This window comes from Tachyglossus aculeatus, chromosome X4, assembly GCF_015852505.1.
Source record: "Tachyglossus aculeatus isolate mTacAcu1 chromosome X4, mTacAcu1.pri, whole genome shotgun sequence".
NCBI lineage: Eukaryota > Metazoa > Chordata > Mammalia > Monotremata > Tachyglossidae > Tachyglossus > Tachyglossus aculeatus.
This window is the reverse complement of record NC_052098.1, coordinates 17,644,071-17,670,129: the sequence shown is the minus strand read 5'-3', so window position 1 is coordinate 17,670,129 and position 26,059 is coordinate 17,644,071. Positions and strand designations below refer to the sequence as shown.

The following is a 26,059-nucleotide window of genomic DNA, read 5'->3' as shown; positions in this document are numbered from 1 at the left end:
GGCTGTGTGGCTCTCACAGGGCCGGGCTTCTCCTTGGTGATGGTCAGCTGTGGAGAGGGGTGTTGCTTACTGGATCCTTTGGTTCCATTGGATGAGGAAACAGGGGCCGCATTGGTGCTCTTTCAAATACTTCCTCTCATATTCCCACAGGACAGGGCTTCTCCCTGGCCGTGGCAGCCTGGGCAGTCTGGGTCCACCTCAACGGACGCCGTAGGTCCAATGAACTAGGAGCGTGGGGCGTCATGGCTCACCCGTTCCCGCCGGACAGGGTTTCTCCTTGGCGATGGCGGGCTGAGTGGACTCTGTGCCTCTAGGTTTCTTCTGCGTCCAAACTGCTCTACTTCTCTTCATTCTAAGGTTGTTGCTTTGTGTGTGTGTGTGTGTGTGTGTGTGTGTGTGTCTGTTTCTGGCTGAGTGTGGGTTTGCATGTGGGTAGTGTGAGTGTATGTATGTGTACCTGGCTGTGTGAGCATATGTGTGGGTGTGCCCGGCTGAGTGAGCGTGTGGGTATGTGTGTCTGTCTGGCTGATTGAACATGTGTGGTATTGTATGCTTGCTTCAGTGTGTGGGGGGTGGGCCGGGGGAGGGGGAGGGTTGTGAGACAGAGGAGGGAAAGAGGGGCAGGCCAGAAGTGAAGGGAAGGTGAAGAAATACATGACCCAGCCAAAGACCAACTATTTCTGCTAGTAATCAGTAAAGAAATAAATGGGAGTCTGTCCTTAGCTACCAAACTATCACCAGCATAGTGATACCACCAATTCTGTGGGGTCATTTGTACCCTTGGATGTTCATGGAGCAAGCACCACATTACTTAGCCGTGCACGGCACATACTTAGATAAAGGCAATACTTCACCTTTTGAATGAACAAACAAGACAAATTACCTACTCTGCTCAAGCATCGACTGGTCCTAATTTAGATTTCTAAGGTTGCACAGCAAATTAAAAAATACCAATCAAACCTCCCAAGGAATAAGAGTGTTTGAGAGATAATAATGTCTCTAAGGAAGAGTTTGGAGAAAACACTGGGGTTAAGAGACGACCTTAGTTCCTTAGTGAACTCTGGGCACAAAATGAACTTCAGAATCCTAGGTAGGTGTAAAACGGCCTTTCCCATACAAAAATAAAACTATCCAAAGCAGATTTCTGCAGCAGTAGGTAATGACTTTACCCATTTCAGGAAGATCAGATGTGAGAGCTGGTTATTAGTACTTTAAGGTGAGCCCAGGGGAACTGCTGTTGCTCTCTGAGTTGAATGTTTTCAGTTGCTTCCATTTTAACCCAGTGTATTCAGTCTAGGGGCAGAAAGGTAGGAGAATGTGAGCAGAATTCTGCCTATGGGTGGAAGTTTACATCTGAGAAGAGAGAGAACAATCTCTGGGCTCTCCAAATTGGTTCACCAGAAGCAGCGTGGTCTAGTGGCAAGAGTCTGTGACTTAGGCCTGGGTACCACTCCCATCTCTGTCACTGACCATCTGTGTGACCTTGGGCAAGTCACTTATTCTTCCTGGGCCTTGGTTTTCTCACCTGAAAAATGGGGGTCATAATATCTGTCTCTCCCTACACCTCGCAGGGATGATATGAGGACAAGATTCAATAAGCAACTGAAAACAGATTAGGAAAAATGGGGTCAAAGAGGAAAACTCTATGCAAAGTCAAGGTGGTAGAGGCAGTGTGGCTTAGTGGAAAGAGCATGGGCTTAGGAGTCAGAGGTCATGGGTTCTAATCCCACCTCCGCCACTTGTCAGCTGTGTGACCTTGGACAAGTCACTCCTCTGTGCCTCAGTTACCTCATCTGTAAAATGGGGATTAAGACTGTGAGCCCCAAGTGGGAGAACCTGATTACTTTGTATCTACTCCAGAGCTTAGAACAGTGCTTGGCACATGGTAAGTGCTTAACAAGTACCATTATTATTATTATTATTTTTATTATCATTATGCCATCTCTCTCTGATCTCTCCAAGATCTGAGAGGGATGCCATAGTGACGATCTGATGTGGCCAGAGAATCAAGTTTATGGTAAGTAAATCTATTTCAGTGAAAATGCAGTGTGCTCCTAGCCCAAACTGGGAGACCCAAGATTGTAGGTAATTTCAAACTTACTATTATAATATTTGCTAAACACTTACTGTGCACCAAGCACTGTCCTAAGTGCCAGGGTAAATGTAATTATATTTATATAATTAATATAATTAATCAGGAAGGACACAGTTCCTGTCCCACATGGGGCTCACTGTCTTAGTAAGAGGGAGAACAGACATTGAATCCTTATTTTGCAGATGAGGAAACTGAGGTACAGAGAAATGAAGTGACTTGCCCAAGGTCATACATCAAGCAACTGGCAGAACTGGGATTAGAACCCAGTTCTAGATTCCCAGGCCTGTGTTCTTTCCAGTAGGCCGCACTCCTCCTCACCTTGTTGACCGCTTTGGCCAAGCCAACTGATTTTTGCCCCATACCAAAAGGCGTAGGGTGATATCCCAACACATTATCCTTAAGGGGTGAACCAGCATCCCTCTCTACACCAGTGAGAAAAAATGAATCACTCAATCAATGGTATTTACTGTGTGTGGAGCCCTGTACTAAGTGCTTAGGAGCGTACAATGCCACAGAGTTGGTAGACACATTCCCTGCTCCCAGTGAGCTTTCAGTCTAGATGGGGGAACATAAATATATAATTTACCAAATTTAAAAGAGAGGCCAAGAAGAACTTTATCATCAGTCTAAATTCTGTGGTGGTACCCCAGACTTTTCCTTAGCACTGGAAGCTCTGGTCTGATTTGGAACGGGTCAGAAATTTCATCTGGAGGACACCAGAGAGTTGTAGTCTCATGAAGGCTGCAGTCTGGTCTAGGGGCACCCTGGGCCTCACAATCTTTAGCTAGCTAGGGACAGGGAAGGTAGGAAAAAAAGCCTCCTTTGGCCCTAATGTGCACTACGGTCTAGGATTGAACTGGGCTTCCTGAAGCAGAGGGAAACATGTGCCTAGTAATAATTGTGGTATGATTAAACACTTGCTATATGCTAAGCACTCATTAAGCTCTGGAGCAGATATAAGAAAATCAGGTCAGACGTAGTTCCTGTCCTACAGGGGACTTACAGTCTAAGGGGATGGGAGAATCAATCAATCAAGATATCAGTGGTATTTACTGAGGGCTTTCTGCGAGTAGTGCACTGCATCAATCAATCAGTCGTTATTTATCGAATGCTTACTATGTGCAGAGCACCACACTAAGCACTTGGGAAAGTGCAATATAACAGAGTTGGTAGACATGTCCCTCGCTTATAGGAACTTACAATCTAGAGGGACTAAGAGTTTGGGAGGGTGCAGTACAAAAGAATAGGTATAGAGGATCCCTGCCTTTAAGGAGTTTATGGATTCCCATTTTACGGGTGGGGAAACGGAGATCCAGATAAGTGGTGACCTTGTCCAAGGTCACACAGCTGGCAAGTGGCAGAACTGGGGTTAGAACCCAGGTCTGATTCCCAGGCCCATGCTCTTTCCACTAGGCACAGGGCCACGAGTTCCTGAGCTTTGGGAGGAAAGTATGGACTGAGTTGAGCACGGTTACCAACCTGAAGTTTGACATTTTCCCGAGTGGCATTTGAATGGCCCTTGAATTTCTTGCTTTCCAGTGTTTGCCCCATTCACCTGAGCTGGTTATCACTCAATTGTTTCCCCATCAGTCCCCAACGGCCCCCAAGTCTGCCACCCCCCATCTCTGTCTGAATATTCTCATCTACCAATCTTCCAATTTGAATCACCTCAATTTTGTTCTTTTTTTCTTTCATATGTTCCTTTAAATTGGTCCACTTCTAGAAATAACACAATTAGGGTTAAATGACAATGAGCTATAGAGCATCATCAACACAGTCTTCCGATAGCAAGAGGACTCACATGTAAAATAGGAGGGGAGTTAGAATAGAATCATGCGGGGCTCTAAATAGGGAATAATTATTCTCATTAGGAAAGAGAGAGCAGAGAATAATAGGGTTTCTTGCTGCAGCAGAAAGAATGTAGGTTTTGTATTCAGGATAAATGTATATCTATTAGAAAAATAAGGCAAAGCCAAAGGAGAGGTTATGGAACCCAAGTCTGTAGGACATATTCAGGGGCAGACCAAGCCATTGGTCTGGTAGAATTTAAGGAAGAGAAAATAAACACTTTGACAATGTCGTTAATGGACAATAGAACCTACTACAAAACACTCGTAACCCAAATAATGTAATAATTTTAGGTTGTCATGAGCAATAGCCTGTAATGATGAATAAAATATTTTTCTATTATTGCACATGTCTCTAAAATTTGAAACACACCAGGATTACCATATCCTCCATGTTCTGAGATCTATCTATATGAGGAGTTCAAATTTAACTCTTTAATACAAATATCATCCTCCTGTTAAATGGAGATTCTTTTTAGCCTGTGATGAGACATGTTGCTCATCTCCTTGAGTTAAATCTTGAATTAAAAAAGAGATTACTTAATGGCTAGGCAGTTTTGGCCTCCTTAGAAAAGGGTAGTCGCATCAATGAAAACACGATACTGTACTTTCTAAAGGCATTCTAAATTCAGTGAGCAGGGAAATCAATTTTATTATCTCTGCCTCCCCTACCATATAATTTCTATTCAAGATTATGATAAAAGCATTTACTGAACCAGAGACACTCTTCCATTTTCTGACCACGGAAGAGTCTGAGAGGCCGATTACACTGAACTGCCCCATAAGTGAGCTAGACTTGGCATTCCGGCCTATGGACAGAATGCAGTGTGGCAAGAATAAAAACAGGAGATTGTTCAGTTTGTAGCTGGAAAGCCATAGAACAGGACATTGAATACTATTTCACTTACTGTTGCCCTAGGTCTTCAAAACCTCTTTCAGTTGTACCAAGTTGACTTCCACAAATATGGGGGTGTGTAAAAGCAAACTCCACTGTGTCAAGGATACCAACTTGCACTTTAATCATCTATGTCCATGGTAAACATTACTTCATTCATTGGGAAGATCACATGGATTACTGCTTGACTGCCAAGTACCCAGAACCTGGGAGCTAGAATGTTCCCCTTCAGACATGCTCTAATGTCTTATTGCTGCCAAAAGTTGTGTCCTTTTAGCCTATTTTGTATAAGGGGCTTGGAAGAGGCTAAAAGAAAGAACTGTGCATGAGGTGAACTTTTTCGCATTGTGTGGCTTTTTTTGTGGGTTGTTTTTTTTTTTACATTTGGTTATTATTGTATATTTGGAACCATTAAAACTTTACATTGGAAAAGACAGTAAAATTGAAGCAACCTTTTATTATGATTAAACTTCTGGCTGAAGGTTTCAGTAAAAAGCTAATATAAACACAGATAAATACAGCCCCGTTTTTTCAGACACGCATGGTATGAAGAGAGAAGTAAAATGAGTCAGGTGCATTCTTTTGTTATGACAACTTTTTCATCTAATAGGCAGACACTTTCACTTAATTATTTTGGTAGGCCTTAAAGGCAAGAAGCCTATAGTCAGAAAGATGCGATTTTGAAATGGCTGAACCTGTACTGCAAATGATGATGCGAGCCAGAGCTATATCTGGGGAGGAAGAACCTAAGGGAAACTGCTCCAGAAGTAGACCGTTTTTAGAGGTGTATCATCATTTTTAGATGGAGAGTTACTCATCTTGAGGGTACAATAGCTATTAGCATCCCAGTCCAGCAAGAGAGAAAAACTTGGAAAAGTTGCAGAGGAGCAGCATTGCCTAGTGGAAAGAGCTCAGGCCTGGGTTCTAATCCTGGCTTCACCACTTGTCTGCTGTGTGAACTGGGCAAGTCACTTCACTTCTCTCTGCCTCAGTTCCCTCATCTGCAAAATGGGGATTAAGACTGTGAATCCTATGTGGGGTAGGGACTGCGTCCAACTCAATTATCTTGTATCTACCCCAGCATTTAGTAGGGTGCCTGGCACATAGTAAGCTCTTAACAAATATCATAAAAAAAGCAAATCTGTGGTACGAGGAAGTATTTGGATTTGCGCAAAATTTGGGGGAGTTTTGTGACAACTTCTCCCCACCCCACTAACCTCCATGGGTTTGTTTGTATTTTACACCTCAGAAGGTAGAACTAAATTCTCCCTGGGTTGATTGCATCCAAGATTAAAACACTATACCTCAGTTAATCCATCAGTTAGTGAGTTGCTCCAGGTTTTGCCTTTGAGTCCCTGAGGTGCCAGGGAAACCGATACCTGAATCAGAAGCAGGGTTATCAGTGCACCTCTACCTGATTGCCTTCCCAACTTTAGGATTGGTTTTCTCTAAATTCATGATGAAGGAGTCCACTCACATGTGTGGTGTCTCAGAGATTAATGGGTTGTTCTCAGTTCTCTAATTTTGTGCCCAGTACAGAATGGTAACTTTTCTGGGGGACTTTATAAAGCAGAAAAAGATCAATTTTCCCAGTTGGCAACAAAAGGTACCTTTGTTTTATTGCTCCAGTGATTGTTCATCTCCACGGTCCTTCAAAGTCAATGTTAACTTGGGAGAAAAGAAAACGTTTAGGATTCTTTCTAGGGAGTCTGTTTAATTCGTTATAAATTAGAAAATCTAGGTGTCATTTATTACTCTTTGTATTCTTGAACAACAGTCAATGTCCTTTACAAAACTCTTTTTGTCTTTTATCTCCCTGCCATTGCCTAGGTCCCTCATGTCGCGTGAATCTTTGGCATCCACAACGTTGAGTCTGTCAGAAAGTCAGTCAGCCTTGAGCGTGAAACAAGAGTGGTCTCACGGCCATCGGACTCTTCCTTCCCTTCCTTCCAACCAAGGCTCTCAAAATGGCAGTGAGCTAGGGGACCTGTTTAGCCTACCCTCCGGGACATCCATGTCCAACAATAGTGTTTCAAATTCACTACCATCCTACCTGTTTGGTGTGGAAAACAACCCTTCTCCTTATCCCAGTCCGCGCCACTCATCCACCAGATCTCACTCGACCCGCTCCAAGAAGAGAGCCCTCTCTCTGTCCCCTTTGTCTGATGGCATTGGGATTGACTTCAATACGATCATCCGCACCTCCCCCACTTCCTTGGTGGCCTATATCAATGGCTCACGGGCATCTCCAGCCAACATCTCTCCACAGCCTGAAGTCTACGGGCATTTCCTAGGGGTGCGGGGCAGCTGCATTCCCCAGTCGTGTTCCATTCCGAGCACCCAACGAAGTCTTCTTGTGACCAGTGGCAGTCTCGCCCTTCCAGCTTACAGCGAGAATGGAACCGTGGAGTACCAGCGCATGCAGCAGCTGGAGCAGAGCAGCCTGCAGTCAGCTCTCATGAACAACATGGTCGTGCAACAGGGGATCCCCCTTATGGACAGTCAGCCCGTTGGCTTGCTCAAAAGCGAGCGCTTGGATGATTTTCCTGGCAGCGCCATTGACCTGCCTCCGCCTCCCCCACCTCAAGGCCCTCCGCCCCCTTACCATGCCCACCAGCATCTTCACCAGCCTGAGCTCATCCATCATTCCCTTCCTCTTTCCTTGCCACCTTCTACCCAGGGACTGTTTCATGATGAAGATGGAGAAATCGATGATTTCAATGGAAAGCACTGCTGCCGCTGGATAGACTGCAGCGCCGTGTACGATCAGCAAGAGGAGCTCGTTCGGCACATAGAAAAAGTGCACATAGACCAGAGGAAGGGGGACGATTTCACATGTTTCTGGGCCGGCTGCCCTCGAAGATACAAGCCATTCAATGCCCGTTACAAACTGTTGATTCACATGAGGGTTCACTCGGGAGAGAAGCCAAACAAGTGCACGGTAAGTCCTATGCGTCTGGGACTCTGAATCCTCAGAATCCCAAGAACTGCGGCCCAAGTGTTTCAGAAAACCTAGTTTAGATGCGATACGATCTGCATCAATGGCGGCTCTAGGCACAGTTGAAAGGTTTAGACAATTTGCATGAGTTGAAGTTGACGGTAGAATGGAGAAAAAAAGGGAAAAGACTCACCTGTTGGTTTTAACTGTTCCGGAGTTACTAGTTTCATTTTTGATCTAGTGAAATAGGGCTTGGTAACTCGGTTTGGTAATTTGGTAACTCCACTTGGTAACTCCAGGTCTACACTGTGGGAAATGGGGACCCTACACAACTCTCTCGGCATAGAGCCTTGAGACATGGGACGTCTGCATCTGCTGCATCTTAGGAGACCTGCTCCAGTGTACTGGATATCCCCTACCATTCTCCCTAACCGATTCCCACATCTGTAAGCATCAGGGTCCCTGGGAGAATCAGCAGACTTACCCCGACCTCCCCCACTGATGGTCTCTGCATCACCCCGGGCCACTCTAGGGTTGTAAGTAAAGCAGAAGGGGGCATAATCTGGGGCAAGCCAGAATTGCGGTTTAACTAGAGTCATGGTAGATTATTTAGCAGTACAACTGGGCTTTTCCGGTGACCTTTATTTGCAATTCAGGTGGGTAGGGTGGGAAAACACTAGGTGGTACTTACATGGCAGCTGGAGCCATGGAAGGGCTGGTTTGACTGACTGCATGACTGGCAGCTGCTGTCTGGGGTGCTGGCCCTACGTTGGCCACTTCACCATGCTTCCAATCTGGGGACTGTCCCGAGTGCCCTGGGGCCGGAAACAGCACATGGGGACAGGTATAGGGGATGGAAAAACCTGTAACGCTCTTTGGCAGTCAGCCAGGTGTCATGATATCAGGATTTTTTTTTTAATGGTGTTTGTTAAGCACTTACTGTGTGCTAGGAACCGTACTAAGCGCTGGAGTAGATACAAGATGATCAGGTTGGACCCAGTCCCTGTCCCACACAGTGCTCACAGTCTTAATTCCCATTTTACAGATGAGGTAACTGAGGCCCAGAAAAGTGAAGTGACTTGCCCCGGGTCACGCAGCAGACAAGTGGCGGAGCCTGGATTAGAACCCAGGTCCTTCTGACGCCCAGGCCCGTGCTCTATCCGCTAGACCACACTGCTTCCCACAGATTTCTGGGATGAATTCAGTGAAGGGACTAGTGAGTGAAATGCATAGTTCTCTAATGTTTGCCTGTGTAAGGGATCAGACAGATAGTAATAATAATAATGATGATGGTATTTGTTAAGCGCTTACTATGTGCAAAGCACTGTTCTAAGCGGTGGTGAGGTTACAAGGTAATCGGGTTGTCCCATGGCGGGGAGGGCTCACTGTTTTAATCCCCATTTTACAGATGAGGTAACTGTGGCCCAGAGAAGTGAAGTGACTTGCCCAAAGTCACACAGCTGACAGTTGGCGGAGTCGGGATTTGAACCCATGACCTCTGACACCCAAGCCCGTGCTCTTTCCACTGAGCCACAGATACCACTAAATGTTAAGTGATTAGGGTTAAAGTTTTTCCTGGCCAATTCTAGGACAGAATATTCTTCAAAATACTCCCTTTATGCAGACACATTCAGAGCCTTTCCATTTGGAGTGGGTACGAACAGTGGGGAGCTAGTGGGCACAGATATTTTTAGAGATGGAGAGTCCTTATCCCCAGTCATTTTTTCCCTGAAATCAGATGTTTCAGCATTCCATCTAAGAAAGCTTCAGGCTTTTCTATTCATTGAGCCATGTCCAGATACTAATTTGCCAAGTACTAAATCTCTTGTGGGAGAGCCCCTCAAGGAGGGCTGGTCTGCAGCATTTTTCTTCCAGAATACTGGCACTGCGAAACAACGAGTTACAATCACTGGGTTTTACCAACTGTGAAGTGGATATTTCTGAGCTGAGGGATGAAGTAGCAGCAGCAAGGAGTAGTCAGAAGGTCATGGGCTCTAATCCCACTTCTGCCACTTGTCTGCTGTGTGACCTTAGGCAGGTCACTTCACTTCTCTGTGCCTCAGTTAGCTCATCTGTGAATAATAATAATGATGGCATTAATAATGATGGTAAATGGAGATTAAGACTGCTAACCCCATGTGGTAGAAGGACCATGTCCATCCTGATTAGCCGGTATCAACCCCAGTGCTTAATACAGTGCCTGGCACATATTAACTGCTTAACTAATACCATAAAAAGCACATTTGTTATGTTTTCCAAGGACATGATCTGCCTTTTCTTCCAGAAACTGGATGATAATTGTAGTGGGACAGTCTAATCATAGAAAGGAACTCACTGCTTAGGAGTTATGCTAGTAAAATTCCTACTCTTTGCACCCAGGTGCTTTCTTTTCAGGTTGTGAGACCCAAGGTTAAGAAATCATTCAATCGTATTTATTGAGCACTTACTGTGTGCAGAGCACTGTACTAAGTGCTTGGGAAGTACAAGTTAGCAACATATAAAGACGGTCCCTACCCAGTAACAGGCTCACAGTGTAGAAGGGGGAGACAGATCACAAAACAAAACATGTGGACAGGTGTCAAGTCTTCAGAACAAATAGAATTAAAGCTAGATGCACATCATTAACAAAATAAATAGAATAGTAAATATGTGCAAGTAAAGACACCCTGTGTTTAGATAGGGTAGGATCTCATGAGATCTCAAATTCCAGTGCTTCATTTAGGGTTCGTTGTAGTTTTGATGGCCATGAGGAAAAAAGGACAAATGGCCCTCTCGAATGGCACACCGGTGAGAGGAGTATCTAGGCTGCATCTAGATCAGCCATCTGGATAGATTCAGGTTCACAACATAGACTTTAGCCTAAATTAGGATATTTCACATGGATAGGTTTTTGCCCTGCTTTATCTAGATATCTCAAAACACACTGAAGTCTGAATTATCAGTTTTCAGGGTAATGTATGTGTGCAGACACAAAACATGTTTTTTTCCCCATTTTTTTTTTTTTTACCATTTAAGTCCTCAAGACATCTTCACTTTTCAGCTAATGACATTTTAAAATAGCATGACTAAACTGGTGTCACATTTACTTCACCCCTAGCAGAGATTCTGAATGGAGCTGGCAGAAGCAAGGCAACACATTTGGAGCAACAGGAAGAATTTGCTGCATCTCAGACAATTCATTTAACACTTCGAAAAGAACATGTGTTTTGCTTTTGATCTCAGGATAGGAAGTGTTTTTCAGAGCAAGGAAACTGGACTTTAAAGAGCTTGCAGTGTATTAGATAGGCTTCAGGACTCTAGATATGGGGAAATTACTTAAATGAACTGCAATCTTTGCCTTTTTTTCCTTAAAGGGCCTCTCGAATATCTGTAATCTGAGTTTGCTCAATGGTAGATATGCGGAGTTGCCCCCAGTTAACAAGAGCAAATCAAACTGATATCAGCTGAGGTCAGGTTATTCTGAGCACCTTTTCATTCCTCATCTGGTATTTTAGAAACTTAAAAAACTGTTTTCTTTGGCCATACAAAGATAACATTTCATTTTTGGGTGCCACATTATGCACATAATGTAATTTTTCCTCAGATGAAACCACTAACTTTTCTACTACGGGAATGCTTGCTCACATCAATGAAAGGAGGAATTACTACCCCGCCAGTAAAATCACTCCATGCCAGGAGAATTCTACATTTAAGGTGCCAAAGAGGAAAAAGGGAAAAACAAAACAAAACAAGCATTTCCATTTACTCTGTTTGGAAGTTGCTAGTGGATTCAGCTTTATTCCAGGCCAGAAAATCATTCAGTCTCCAAAGAAACACGGTCCAGCCCTTTAGTCATTATTAGCCCTGAGTGAAATAGTTTTCTGGATTTTGCTTTACTAAAAGAAGTAATTAAGTTAGACTGGGAGAAACAGCCTTGAATTTTGCAAACATATTTTTGTATTGCAAAATGAATTTTAATGAACTAGGACTTTAGCACTTTTCAGATGTCTTGTGAATCTGAGATTCCTTTGCGTGCCCGGTTGACTCGTCACTAAGCTGCAAAGGGAAATGAAGTAGAGAAATCTTTATTCTGAAAGTAAAGTAAAATGCGGTAACCAGGGTCATGGGCCATTACCAGACCGCTCACGGCCATGCATGGATGGAGTCGGCAGCATCACCGTCCAGATTAATTTGGGCCGGCGCCTAGTTTTTCACTGTTTCAGTCAAGGTGTGTCATCACAGATACATTTTTTTTTCTCCTCAAAGATAGATGAGAAGAATCCTTGGGGTAGAATATGAGTCTGAGGTAACCCCAAGCAGTGGCTTACCTGTTTTTATATCACATCAAATTTGGAGGAAAAAGATGTTTCCTAGCAGCTGGCTCAAACTTCTCATATGTTTCTCAGCAGGTTGATGCTGATATCTCATGAGTGAGGATGGGAGGGGATGATGAAGGTCAATGGATGCAATGGGGTGGGAGGAGAATGTGGTAAAAATTCCAGTCTTGCCACAGGCTGCAAAATACCTAGCACATTCTGCATACAAATAAGTCATTGACCAGTATAGCTTCTGAAACGTCGTATTCTTTTTGCTGCCCAGTGTCCAGTGTTAGATAGGGATACAATTAACTGCCTTTCACCACTTTTACTGGGTCCCTGGAACAGCTATCCAGTAAATTATTTTGCAGTGAAGGTTTAATTGTACGCCTAAGCTTTATCGTTCTGAAGAACAACATCCATCATTATCAACATGGAGCTGCATTATAGAAAAGTGTGTTTATCTTCCTCCTAAAAGCAACCTTTTCCTGATTATGTGTTTACAGCCTTTCATTTTTGAAGCCAGACTCCTAGAACTGTGAAAGTTGCAGTATTTTACCTCCTGCTGCTTTATCAAATTTTCTGGCAGTCGACTGCATAGCTACAGATTACTGCCAAGCAAAATGACCACAATTTGCTTTTAGAAATGTGACATGACCATTTAATTTTGAGGCTACAGCATGTGGATTGATGTAACTGCAAGGAATGTTTTAAATTAAAAAACACAATTTACATGTTTGAGTTTGTTTGACAGTGATGAAATTGTTGTGGGCAATATTTAGCTTTCACATTCTCTTCATTTACTGAGGCTGATTTTCCCTGGGTCTAAACTACTTCCTGGTGGGATTATACCTACTGGGCAACTGCACGCAATCAATGGTATTTATGGAGTGCGTACTGTGTGCCGAGAACTATACTAAATGTGTGGGAGAGTACAGTGCAATAGAGTTGGTAGAAATGACCCCTGCCTTCAAAGGGCTTACTGTCTAGAGGGAAAGACAGACAGTAAAATAAATTACAAATAGAAGAAACGGTTGCAAGAGTGTCTTATAACGCTCAGAAGTAAAGATTTCCCATGGAATTCTCAGGTGGCCTGAAAGGGTTAATTCAGTTTCCTAAATAGTTTACAGCTTAAAATCAGCATTTATATACTGGGAAAATCTGGCTCAGTGAATGGATTGACCTGGGAAAAGACAAGATGGTCACTGCTTTAAGGTGACTGGAAACGTGGTCACTATTAGTGGGTGAGGAATGGGACCAGAGGGAAGGGAGCAAGGAGATGAAGGTTTGGGGGACAAGAGAAGAGGAAAGGGAGAGAGAAGGAAAGGAGAGATTGGGCAAATTAGAAAAAAAGAAAGGGAGAGAAGGGGCCAGGATTCAGTTGCTTTAATCCTAAATCACTAACTCTGTTCTCTTGTTGAGAGCTGCAGCTGCAGAAGTTCTGATCTTTTTTTTCTTTTTTTACTTTCCTGAGCAAGAGCAGGATCTTCCCTTCCATCCTCCAGAAATAATCCTCTCCCATCTGTATATCAGATTACTGTTGATTTTTGAGAAATCAAATCCAAACTGTATTAAAGCCACCCTGTCTCCATGATTGCAGGAGATTCCATGCAACTGTGAAGTACATGGTGATAAGGTTTATGGCAAGGTTCAGCAGAATTGGGGCTAGACTGTAGCAACCTATAAGGTTGCTGGTCAAGAAAGGATGCAAATACATGAGAACAAGGACTTTGCATTCACCTTTATTGGATAATGAAAATAGAGTAGCACATCACAAATTAGTCTGTTGACTTCCACCTAGCGAATAAACCTGAACTCCATAACATTGAACAATCCTAGCTTTGTCTCCCTTCTCACAGGTAACTAAATAATCAATCAGTCAATCAGTACACTCAGTATATCAAAAGGTCATGTTTTTATTGAGTGTCTACTGTGTACAGAGCTTCAAGTTTTATTTCTGAGTATTTACTAATGCTATATAACATGATTAGGGTTTTCTCAGCATAAGGGAAACCTAATAGAGAAGCAGCGTGGCTCAGTGGAAAGAGCCCGGGCTTTGGAGTGAGAGGTCATGGGTTCAAACCCCGGCTCAGCCACTTGTCAGCTGTGTGACTTTGGGCAAGTCACTTAACTTCCCTGTGCCTCCATTCCCTCATCTGTAAAATGGGGATTAAGACTGTGAGCCCCCCGTGGGACAACCTGATCACCTTGTAACTTCCCCAGCGCTTAGAACAGTATTTCAATCGTATTTATTGAGCGCTTACTGTGTGCAGGGCACTGGACTAAGCGCTTGGGAGAGGACAAATCGGCAATATATAGAGACGGTCCCTACCCACCCACCCACCACAACCCACTACCCTTCCCCCTAGAAGGGGGAAGACAGACAACAAAACAAGTAGACATACATTCATTCAGTCGTATTTATTGAGCGCTTACTGGGTGCAGAGCACTGGACTAAGCGCTTAGGAAGGCCAATTTGGCAACAGAGACAATCCCTCCCCACCAACGGGCTCACAGGCCAGAAGGGGGGAGACATACAACAGAACAAAACAAGTAGGCAGGCGTTAATAATAATAATGATAATAATAATCAATCAATCGTATTTATTGAGCGCTTACTGGGTGCAGAGCACTGGACTGAGCGCTTGGGAAGTCCAAGTTGGCAACATACAGAGACAGTCCCTACCAAACAGTGGGCTCACAGTCTGAAAGGGGGAGACAGACAACAAAATCAAACATATTAACAAAAGAAATAGAATAGATATGTACAAGTAAAATCAATCAATCAATAAATAATAATAGTAATAATGGTATTTGAAGCGCTTTAAGCGGTCTCACTGGTTTTTTCTTAGCCTTTGCTGGCAGCTGCTTTCGTGTGGCTTCCCTCATCTCCCCCTCGTCCCCCTCTCCATCCCCCCCATCTTACCTCCTTCCCTTCCCCACAGCACCTGTATATACGTATATATGTTTGTACGTATTTATTACCCTATTTATTTATTTATTGATTTATTTTACTTGTACATATCTGTTCTATTCATTTTATTTTGTTAGTATGTTTGGTTTTGTTCTCTGTTTACCCCTTTTAGACTGTGAGCCCACTGTTGGGTGGGGACTGTATATGTTGCCAATTTGTACTTCCCAAGCGCTTAGTACAGTGCTCTGCACATAGTAAGCGCTCAATAAATACGATTGATGATGATGCTTTGTACATAGTAAGCACCTAATAAATGCCATTATTATTATTATTATTATTATTATTATTATTATTATTATTATTAATGGTGGATTGGAAACCTTTGACAGTCTGCATATTTCTTCATAGGCCTAATGATATCTCCCGGGATAGTCGGATTACATTAGGAGGGTTTTGTATTAGTACTTTTTGTTAGAATTCAAGCCAGAAGGACTCAAAAGCCCTAGTTTGAACTGGTAAAGGCAGAGCATTTTCCCATGCAATTCCAATAACCCTAGAGAAAGGCATAAACTTTAATAGCACTCACCATCAGATTGAGTATTCAGCAAACAAAGCTAGTTCCTACAGGATTCTCTAAGTTTGCTTTGAATGAGATCAAGCAGTTGGTTACGATTTCACCTTTTCATTAGTCTGTTGATAAGAACAAGGCAGACAGAAGAGAAATACTGGCAGGATAGTATTGTGATATCACTGGTCAGAAAACTACAGAAAGGATCAGTAATTTCCACTTGCAAAATAACAGTTACCCTGGGAATATAAGGGACCTAGGAGAGAATGGGTGGCTACTTAAAAAGCTCGTATTTTCCCCAAAGCAAAATTAATTTTGTAAAACTTTAACCCACATTCATGCATAGATCATGGCTGATTAGAGACAGCTTTACATTTCATCATCAATTGACTCATTTCCTCACAGATATTTTGGTTGTCAAAACCCTCCTTTGAACTGAATTTTGGACACTTGAATTTTAGGTATAGCTTTATAATATTTGAATATGAATAAAAGAAAAATAGTACAGATCTTGACTTATCTCTCTCCATTTTCTTGGCTAGTGCTATGGTATGAACTTTTCCTTGAAGGGGAAAAAAATCTCTATATAAATCATGACAAGGTAGGAAATTCTCTTCATCTTTGATTATGGTAATATGTTAAAATTAATATTTAGTTTTCATTTTGAGCTTTAGCCTATATATCACTCTGGAAAAATCTTACACCCTTGCTCTGAACCTCGGTTGAAATCTAGTGTGGACTCCCTTGGTAGAGAGTATGGCTTAAGGTTTTCGTCATAATATAGTCCTGAAAGGAAGGGTAATATAGTGCTTCTTTTGAACAGATGCCAGGTTGAGAGGTCAAGAGGAACTTTGGTAATGGCCTGATCATATCTATTTCATTCTTCTTCTTCTTCTTCTTCTTATTATTATTATTATTTTAAGCCCTTACTATGTGTCAAGCACTGTTCAAAGCCATGGGGTAGATGCACATTAATTAGGTCTGACACAGCCGCTGTCCTACATGGGGCTCGTAGTTTAAGTAGGAAGGAGTACAGATATTGAATCCCCATTTTGCAGATGAGGAAACTGAGGAAAAGAGAAGTTAAGTGACTTGCCCAGGGTCACACAGCAGGCACGTGGCAAAGCCAGATTTAGAATCCAGATCCTCCGGTTCCCAGGCCTGTACTCTTTCCACTAGGAAGCACTGCCCCTCATTTGTTTTACTGTTCAGCAGAGTGTCCTTTCATAGTTTAGATTTCCCAGATATGTCAATACTGTTGAATTAATCCATGCCAGTAAAGTGGTCCTAAATGATAATAATAATAATAATAATGGTGTTTGTTAAGCGCTTACTATGTGCAAAGCACTGTTCTAAGCACTGGGGGGATGTGAAGTGATCAGGTTGTCCCACATGGGGCTCACAGTCTTCATCCCCATTTTACAGATGAGGGAACTGAGGCCCAGAGAAGTTAAGTTTCTTGCCCAAGGTCACACAGCTGACAAGTGGCAGAGCCGGGATTCGAACCCATGACCGCTGACTCCCAAGTCCACACTCTTTCCATTGAGAAATGATAAACTTCCTTTCAAAAGATGGGAACTTTCCTAAGTACCTCACTTGCCTTCAACACCCTTATGCACCCACATCCTCTTTTCCTTTCTTCTACCAACCGCTCTCAAGATCTACCCAGTCTGTCCATTTGTATTCTAGACCCCATCATCAATCCGCAATATTTATTGAGTGCCTACTGAGTGCAAAATGCTGCACTAACAACTAGGGAGAGAGCAGAAGGAAGACACTCATTCCCTGCTCAGAAAGAACTTACAATCTAATGGAGGCAGGCAGCCAAACATCATGTACCAACAGTGAAAGTGGGAGGAAAAACAAGGCTATAACAAGTAATAGTAGAAATATGTCTGAATGAACTAGTGAACTAGCCGGATAATTGAATGAACAGTTGCACTGCCTTTGCCAATATCCTTGGTTGAGGGGCAGCAGAGGCCCAGCTTGAGATGTGGACGACAGAAGTCATGAACTGGGGAGAGTGACAGGATAGGAATCTGTTCCCAGACATATCTGCTCCACAGTCACTGAAGTTCTCATGGAACTTTTGCCTTCTCCCAAGATTTGGCACAAAATCATTTTGGTACTTCTGATTTGTTTCTTTTGGTCTGGCTCAGTGATGGAAAAGCAACCCTGTCATCCAGTCTAATTTCTCACTTCTTAAAAAACTCCTGTTCCCATTCTCCTCCCCTTCCTTGCTTCCACCTTCAATCTCTCACTCCCGGTTGGTTCTATGCTTTCTGCCTTCAAGAATGCTTATGTCTCCCCCAAACTAAAAAAAGACTTTTCAGGATCCCAGCACCCACTTGCTGCACCTCTCTTGTCTGAATTGCTCAAATGGCTGCTTTCATTAATTTCCACTTCTCCCACCTCCTACCTCACCTCCCTTCTTTCCTTCTTCAGCCCAGCCCGCACCCTTCGCTCCTCTGCCGCTAACCTCCTCACTGTGCCTCATTCTCGCCTGTCCCGCACTTGACCCACGGCCCACATCCTTCCCCTGGTCTGGAATGCCCTCCCTCCGCACTTCCGCCAAGCTAGCTCTCTTCCTCCCTTCAAAGCCCTACTGAGAGCTCACCTCCTCCAGGAGGCCTTCCCAGACTGAGCCCCCTCTTTCCTTTCCCCCTCCTCCCCCTCCCCCCGGCCCTACCTCCTTCCCCTCCCCACAGCACCTGTATATATGTTTGTACAGATTTATTACTCTATTTTAATTGTACATATTTGCTATTCTATTTATTTTATTTTGTTAATATGTTTTGTTTTGTTGTCTGTCTTCCCCTTCTAGACTGTGAGCCCACTGTTGGGTAGGGACTGTCTCTATATGTTGCCAACTTGTACTTCCCAAGCGTTTAGTACAGTGCTCTGCACACAGTAAGCGCTCAATAAATATGATTGAATGAATGAATGAACTGTGAAGTGAACTATAAATCAGTAGCATTTATTAAGTGCTTATTCTGTGCAGAGCACTATACTAAGCACTTGGGAGAGTACAACAGCATTAGGAGGGATAATCCCTGACCTAAAGGAGGTTAGACTCTAGTGGGGTGAAAGACACACAAATAAATAATAAGTAGAGAAAGCAACAAGGTAGAGAGACATGTACATAAGTGCTTTGGGGAGAGGGGTAGGGGTGAGGTGATGCAGTAGAGAGGGAAATAGTATAGGGAGATGAGAGATTAATCAGGGAAGGTGTCCTGGAGGAAATGTGATTTTAGTAGGGCTAGGTAGGGACTGTCTCTATATGTTGCCAACTTGTACTTCCCAAGCGCTTAGTACAGTGCTCTGCACACAGTAAGTGCTCAATAAATATGATTGATTGATTGATTGATTGAAGGCTTGGAGTAAATAATAATAATAATTAATAATAATTATGGTATTTGTTAAGTGCTTACTATATACCAAGCACTGTTCTAAGCGCTGGGGTAGACACAAGGTGATCAGGTTGTCCCACATGGGGCTCACAGTCTTCATCCCCATTTTACAGATGAGGGAACTGAGGCACCAAGAAGTGAAGTGACTTGCCCAAAGTCACACAGCTGACAAGTGGTGGAGTTGGGATTTGAACCCACAACCTCTGACTCCCAAACCTGTGCTCTTTCCACTGAGCCACGCAGCTTTGAAACTAGAATTGAGTCGCTCCCTTCGCTTCCCTCAGAATACACTCTCCAATGGACTGTACACTTTATTAATCTTCATTTACCTCTCGGCTGCCTTTAACACCATTGATCGCTCCCTACTCCTGGAAACAGTCTCTCGATTCAATTTTCCTTGGAGAAGCAGCATGGCCTGCTGGAAAGAGTATGGGACTGGGAGTCAGAGGACCTGGATTTTAATCCTGTCTCTGCCATTTCTCTGCTGTGTGACCTGGGACAAGTCCCTCAACTTCTCTGTGCCTCAGTTTCCTCATCTGTAAAATGTGTGTTAAATTCCACTGCCTCCTACCTAGACTGTGGGCCAGGGACTTTGTCCAACTCGATTATGAGGTCTGTACCCCAGGGCTCAGTTTATTGTTTGGCACATACTAAGTGACTAACAAATACTATTGTTGTTCTTATTTTCCTTATTTGTTCTTATGTTCCTTATTTTCCTACATCTCTGAATGCTCCTTCCCAGTGTCATTTACTGGCCTTTTGTCCCTCTCTCAGTTCCAAATCGTGGTGTCCCAAAGGCTGTTCTGTTTTCCCTATTCTTTCCACCTAACATTCACTTTCTTGGTGAGCTCATCCATTTGCATGGGTTCAGTTTATACCTCTCTGAGAGTGACTCCAAAATCGACCTCACCATCCCCAGCCTCCCTCCTGCTATACAGTCTCTCATTACCTCTTGGCTCCATGACATAACCGTATGGATCTCTCACCAAGATATTAGATTGAACGAATCTAAAACTGACTACTCATCTTCCTTCCTAAATCCACTTCTCCTAACGTCTATATTTCTGTCAACAGCCATCCTTCCTTCCCCAGAATCCTGCAACCTTAGCATCATCTTTGACTCCTCACTCACTATATTTTAACTCTCTTGTTGTTGGTCACTGGATTCTGCCAATTCTTTCTTCACACTATTTTTTCAGCTCTGTTCCTTTATTTCCATTCAAGTGGCTACAACTCTGATTCAAGCTCTCATCATCTCTCGATTAGATTTATTGTATTAGCCTCCTTCCTGGTCTCCGGGCCTTCAACCTCTCTCCTTCTCAGTCTGGGCTAACACGCTGCAGTGCAGATTATCTCGCTAAAAATGTCTTCTGCTCACATTTCTCCCTTCCTCAAAAACCTCCATTGGCTAGCTATTCCCCTCTGCATCAAGCAAAAACTCCTAACTACTGGTTCTCCACCAAATATCTTCGTATTTATCTACCCCCTTCACCCGCTATTCCTCAGCTTGTGCTCATCGCCTCATCAAGCAAATCTTGCTCTCAACGCTTCTGCATCTGGCTCCTTGCTTATGCCCTCTGCCACACCTGGAATTCCATATCTTTCAAATCTGTCAAATGACTATTCTTCCCATCTTCAAAGCCCACCAATAACTCCACCTTCACCAGGAGGTATTTCCTAGATTATATAATCTTCTCACAGGGTCATTACTCCCAACTACCACCTCGGCACTTATGTGCTAACAGTTGCCTGCAACACTTTTGTACATATGTGCTTATATACTGTACTGTTTCAGCACTTGTATATTTACCTATCCATCCTTTCATTCTTTGTTTTCTCCCATTTGTAAACAATTTTGTATCCATCTCCCAGTTAGATTGTAAGTTCCTTGAGGGCATGGGGTTGTTTCTTTTACCTCTGTGTACTCCGCTTTGCACCCAGTAGGTGCTCAGTCAATGCTATTGATGGAAAGTATGCAGAATAGAAATGTAATTGTTCTGTCTTTATCGTCAGGGTTTCACAAGATAAAATATAAAGGAATTGCTCTTCCTCTCAAATCAAATACAGTAAATCCCTGGACTTATGACACAATTAGTTCCTGAAAACTGCTTCTTAAGTCAAAACATTTTCCTATAGGAACAATGGCATAAATGGAGGATTGGTTCCTGAATCAAAACCCTATTTTTATCGAAATTAGGCAGAATCACGTCCTCAGTTATAGAGGTGTAATATAGCTATACTAATGAATTCTATTGAGTCAGAGCGGTTCTATTTTAGCAGAAATGTAAAGGACATGTCAACCCTCTTGGATGATTCTGCCTAATGCTCAGGTAGCTCCCCATGCAGTCTTAAACTTTTGCTCCCATCTGCCCACCCCTACTGTCAGGGCCTCAGAGCTAATGTCTTAGAGGGGGCTAGTGTTGTGAAATCCAAACTGGTGAACTGAAACCTGAAAGAGGGTGTAAATTTTGGAATGTTGTAAGCGCCGGTCATCATAACGCCAAGCGTCATTTTTGCAACCTAGGTAGAAGAACAAAATGCTTCATTTTCCCTTGTTTCAAATCTGCCTGATGTCATTAAATAGATGAAATTAACACTAATGTCCTCTTCATCTCTCTGTACTAAAACCTTGCCAGAACAACATCTGGTCAATATCAGAAGCATTGTTCATATTCAATGAGGCGTCACTCTATCATGCACACAGCTTTTACACTTGGATTAAAAAAAAATCAAAGTTCCATGAAATCTTTGAGAGGTTTGTTCAATAGAAAAGGGATATCCATGTACCTGTGTTTGTGTTTTCATATGCATATGACATTCTGAAAATATAATGCTACCACAGCACATGCATCAGTGTGCATTAAAACTAAAATGTAGAAATCTATTCCAGATGCGAACCTGGCTGGGGTCTAGAATGTACCTGCCAAATCCACTTTCACAAAAGAAAACATAATTTAAAAATTTACCATTTAGTGGTGGTTTAATTTTATTTCCCTTAAGGAGACATTTGATCAGTTTACCTGTGGAGCTTTGGCCTAAAGCAAAATAAATAGCGGAGTCGAACCATTAATTGTAAGTATTTGATAATAGCAGTGATAGTTTCCAGGAGCAAAAATGCTTAGTCTAAAATAAAAAAACCCAAAAAACACTTCTTCTTTGAAAGTCATTAAATATGCTATTTTAAAAATTTATGTATGGTATAGGACTTTGTCTTTATTTTGGTATTTGAATAGCATCTTTGCCTATGAAAAGACAACACCAAAATCCAGATGGTTGATTCAGAAGAGTACCTCAAAATATGAATGCCTGTCCCTCTGTTTATTCAAACTTCAGGAGTGGAAGAAACTTCAGGAGAAAATAGTTTTCTTATGAGGTCTTGGATACTTCTTGCTTTTAGACAGTCTAGAAACACTAGAAGGATAGTCTTTCCTGTATCTTGTCACCACGTCCCCTCAGGATCCACCCATGCCTTGACTATGAAAAAAAAAAAGGTGTAGTTTTCCAAATATTATGATATACTTTCATCCTTTAAAAAGGCTCTGTTTACATTCTGAGGAATGGTTCCTGAAGGATGGATTTCTATTTTCTTCAGTAGCTCAATAAATGCCATTGATTGATTGATTGAATCCCTGCTGCCATTTTATCATCATTTTGTAGCTATAAAGGTACTATATTTCTTTATTCGTGTTTCAGAGAACTTTAAATCACATTAGAACTTGGACAAGGCCCTGTTGGCCCAATTTGTTGTTTCCAGGAGAGTGTTGTTACCATTGGTGTTACCTAACCATGCCTTAAAAGAAAATTAGGCTTACTAACATATATGATAGTATATAGTAATGATAGGCACCTAGAACTAGAGTCAAGGGTTCTAAGCCAAGAAACAGAAGATAGTCTCCGAAGCCCCAGTCCATATTTGAATACCACTATAAAATGTGTCATTGGGCAGGAATTAGAAATGTTTACTTAGCCCCTACTTTGTGGGACATAAACTTTTACTAGGTGCTTATGACAAGAGAAGGGTAAGTGTTCCCACTCCCAAAGAGGTCACAGTCTATTTGGAGGAGACAAATAAAAAATGCACTTCAATTACTGAAATGTGCAGAAGCTCTGTGGAGGATTTGGTAACTGGGAGTCCAGAGTAGCAGTGATCAATCAATTAAGGCTTAATATAGGAGGTGTGGACCATTAGGCAGGGGGAATGGTGTGAATAACAGCTCAAAAAAGGTAAAATGAAGTGAGAGGGTCGAGTTTGAGGGCTGTAGTCTAGCTTGGGCAGAGCAGAGAATACAAGCTGGAGTGCAGCGGACGAGGAAGCTTAAGGAACCAACTGAGGGAAATTGATGGTCCAATAGCTTAGATTCATGCCTGAGATGTTTGGGAACCACTGTTGATTTTTGAGGAGGGATATGATATGATTCAGTTGGTGTTCAGAAAGTTTAATCTCATCACCTTTTTCCTTCAGTCTTTCCAGCTGTAAAGCGCACAGACAATAGGTTTGGTCATTAGCCAGCTGCACTTGAGCCCCTAGTAACATCCATATATGGCTAAATTTATCGAAGGGAAACTTGATTGTGTAATACTTTCTTTGTCCTTTTGCTCCTTCAGGCTCCCAATGCCACTGGGAAATGATGCTTTGGTCTTAGTCAGAATGATGACTTTGGGATGCAGCTGGAATAAATGAACATAAATGTACCCATTCTCAAATGGAAATTCGATTTTTGAAAATTAAATGAGGAAGGTCAGGGCCATGTCTTTGAGTAACTATATCGAGCATGACATATTAGCATGTGCAGAAACTATTATTAAATTAGAATTTTAAAGTGGAAATCCCAGAGTGTGATCCATTGCACTTGGTTTCACAAGGAAGTAAAAGCTGTATCATTCCTTTCACTCAGTGACCTCAGGCAGCACATGCACACACACAAACACACACACACACGCACAAATTAGAGTCCTACTTTTTTTAAGGGCATTTATTAAGCGCTTACTATGTGCAAAGCACTGTACTTACTTCCCTCTAGTCGAAACTCCTTGTGGGAGGGGATCCTATCTACCAACTCCATTGTATCTCCCAAGCACATAGTGAGCACTCAATAAATATCATTGATTGATAATATTGTGTTGTAGCATAGGTAAGAGTAATAGTCATGGAGACAATGCAGCTTTATTGGAGATACAATGATTCCTCTCAAGCTATTTCCAAATAATTTCCTAAGTATTGTGGCTTAATTAAGAGTTGACACTCTTCCCTTGGCAGGGATCATTCGGAAATTGCAATTTTTCTTTTTCCAAGTGATCAGATAATGAAACTCACAAGTTCAATCAAATGCAAATTAGCCAGCTGCTTAATCAATGATATAGAACAATGGTGGCTGAACAGGTGAATTTTGGATCTGAGGAAGTGGTGGCCACTTACTTCCTCCCACAATTAGGGAGTACTTGTATGAAGCCAACAGCTCCTCAGCAAAGATGTCTTTGTTTTATTTCCTTCACCTTCATGCTCACTGGAATAAGTTTTAGCAAGAACATAAAAAATTATTAGAGATCTTAGAGCTTCAGAAACTGGAGAAGCAGTGACACTTATCTCTTGATCATAACCAGTTGTCTTTGCTTTTTCAAAACTGCCACCCTAGAAGTGAGTTGAAATGAACATGGGGGACTTAAAATACCATCATTCAAATTCTCAACTGAATGTTTCTGTTTCCTTGGTTAGTAGAAGGATTTCGGCCAATGCTGTGAGATCTCATTTCAGGATGAGAGTCAGGACCTAGCCCCAGGGCTTGTAAGGGCTGGGTAATAATAATAATAATAATAATAATGACACTTATTAAGTACTTAGTATGTGCAAAGCACTGTTCTAAGCGCTGGGGAGGTTACAAGGTGATAAGGTTGTCCCACGAGGGGCTCACAGTCTTAATTCCCATTTCACAGATGAGGTAACAGAGGCCCAGAGAAGTTAAGTGACTTGCCCAAAGTCACACAGCTGACAATTGGCGGAGCCAGGATTTGAACCCATGTCCTCTGACTCCAAAGCCCATGCTCTTTTCCACTGAGCCACGCTGCTTCTCAGGGATATGAAGTGGAAAGGAGTGAGTTGGAGAGAGAATCACAGATCCCCGTTAGGCAGAGTGAACCCTGTAGGGATGTTTGGATGGGCTCCCAGGGAAACTAAGCCCAGCAGGTGTTGGCGCAATGAATTCATTAGCTCGCAGGGGAAAAAAGAAAATAGAAATTGGGGAAAATTTTTGCCTCTCCAAATTCTAGCTCTTTTTAAAGTGCTATTTTTTTACTTATAGAAAACTTTTTTTTTCTGTTGAATTCAAATCCTTTCACATGTACTTCCCCCTCATTGATTGTCTGAGCATTCATGGATGGTTGGAGGTCGAGGAAGTGTTAGGTGTCACCTTTAATCTCAGAAAGGGTAAACCAAGGTCACAGAACAATAAGGTGACAGTAGCTGAGAGTACAGAGAGCAAGCTTTATGTGATTTGGAAAAAGAGTTGTGGAATCCACATGTTTCTAAAACAAAACTTTCCACATTAATAATAATGGCATTTGTTAAGTGCGTACTATGTGCAAAGCACTGTTCTCAGCGCTGGGGAGGTTACAAGGTGATCAGGTTGTCCCTCGTGGGCTCACACTCTCAATCCCCATTTTACAGATGAGGTAACTGAGGCACAGAGAAGTTAAGTGACTTGCCCAAAGTCACACAGCTGACAATTGGTGGAGCGGGATTTGAACCCATGACCTCTGCCTCCAAAGCCTGTGCTCTTTCCACTGAGCCATGCTGCTTCTAGGTTGATTTGCTACCAATACTTTCTGTGGCAAATTGGTGGATATAATAATAATAATGATGATGATTGTGGTATCTGTCAAGCACTGTACTAAGTGCTGGGGTAGAATCAAGAGAATCAGGTCTCTCATGGGGCTCACGGTCTAAGTAGGAGGGAGAATAGGTATTGAATCCCCATTTTGCAGATGAGGGAACTGAGGCACAGAGAAGTCGTGACTTCCCAAGGTCAGACGGCAGACAAATGGACGGCCTGGAATTAGAACACAGGTCCTTTGGTTCCCAGGCCCATGCTCTTTCCACTAGGC

General features: G+C 42.6%; 1 protein-coding gene across 1 annotated transcript in view; it reads left to right on the top strand.

The window, feature by feature from the left end:
- The window catches only part of GLIS3 (GLIS family zinc finger 3), a 478,530-nt gene that overhangs the window by 164,833 nt on the left and 287,638 nt on the right, over positions 1-26,059 (top strand). Inside the window, exon 6 of the mRNA XM_038769989.1 lies at positions 6,668-7,778. Within this exon, the coding sequence (XP_038625917.1) occupies positions 6,668-7,778 (1,111 nt within the window). The remainder of the gene's footprint in view (positions 1-6,667; positions 7,779-26,059) is intronic.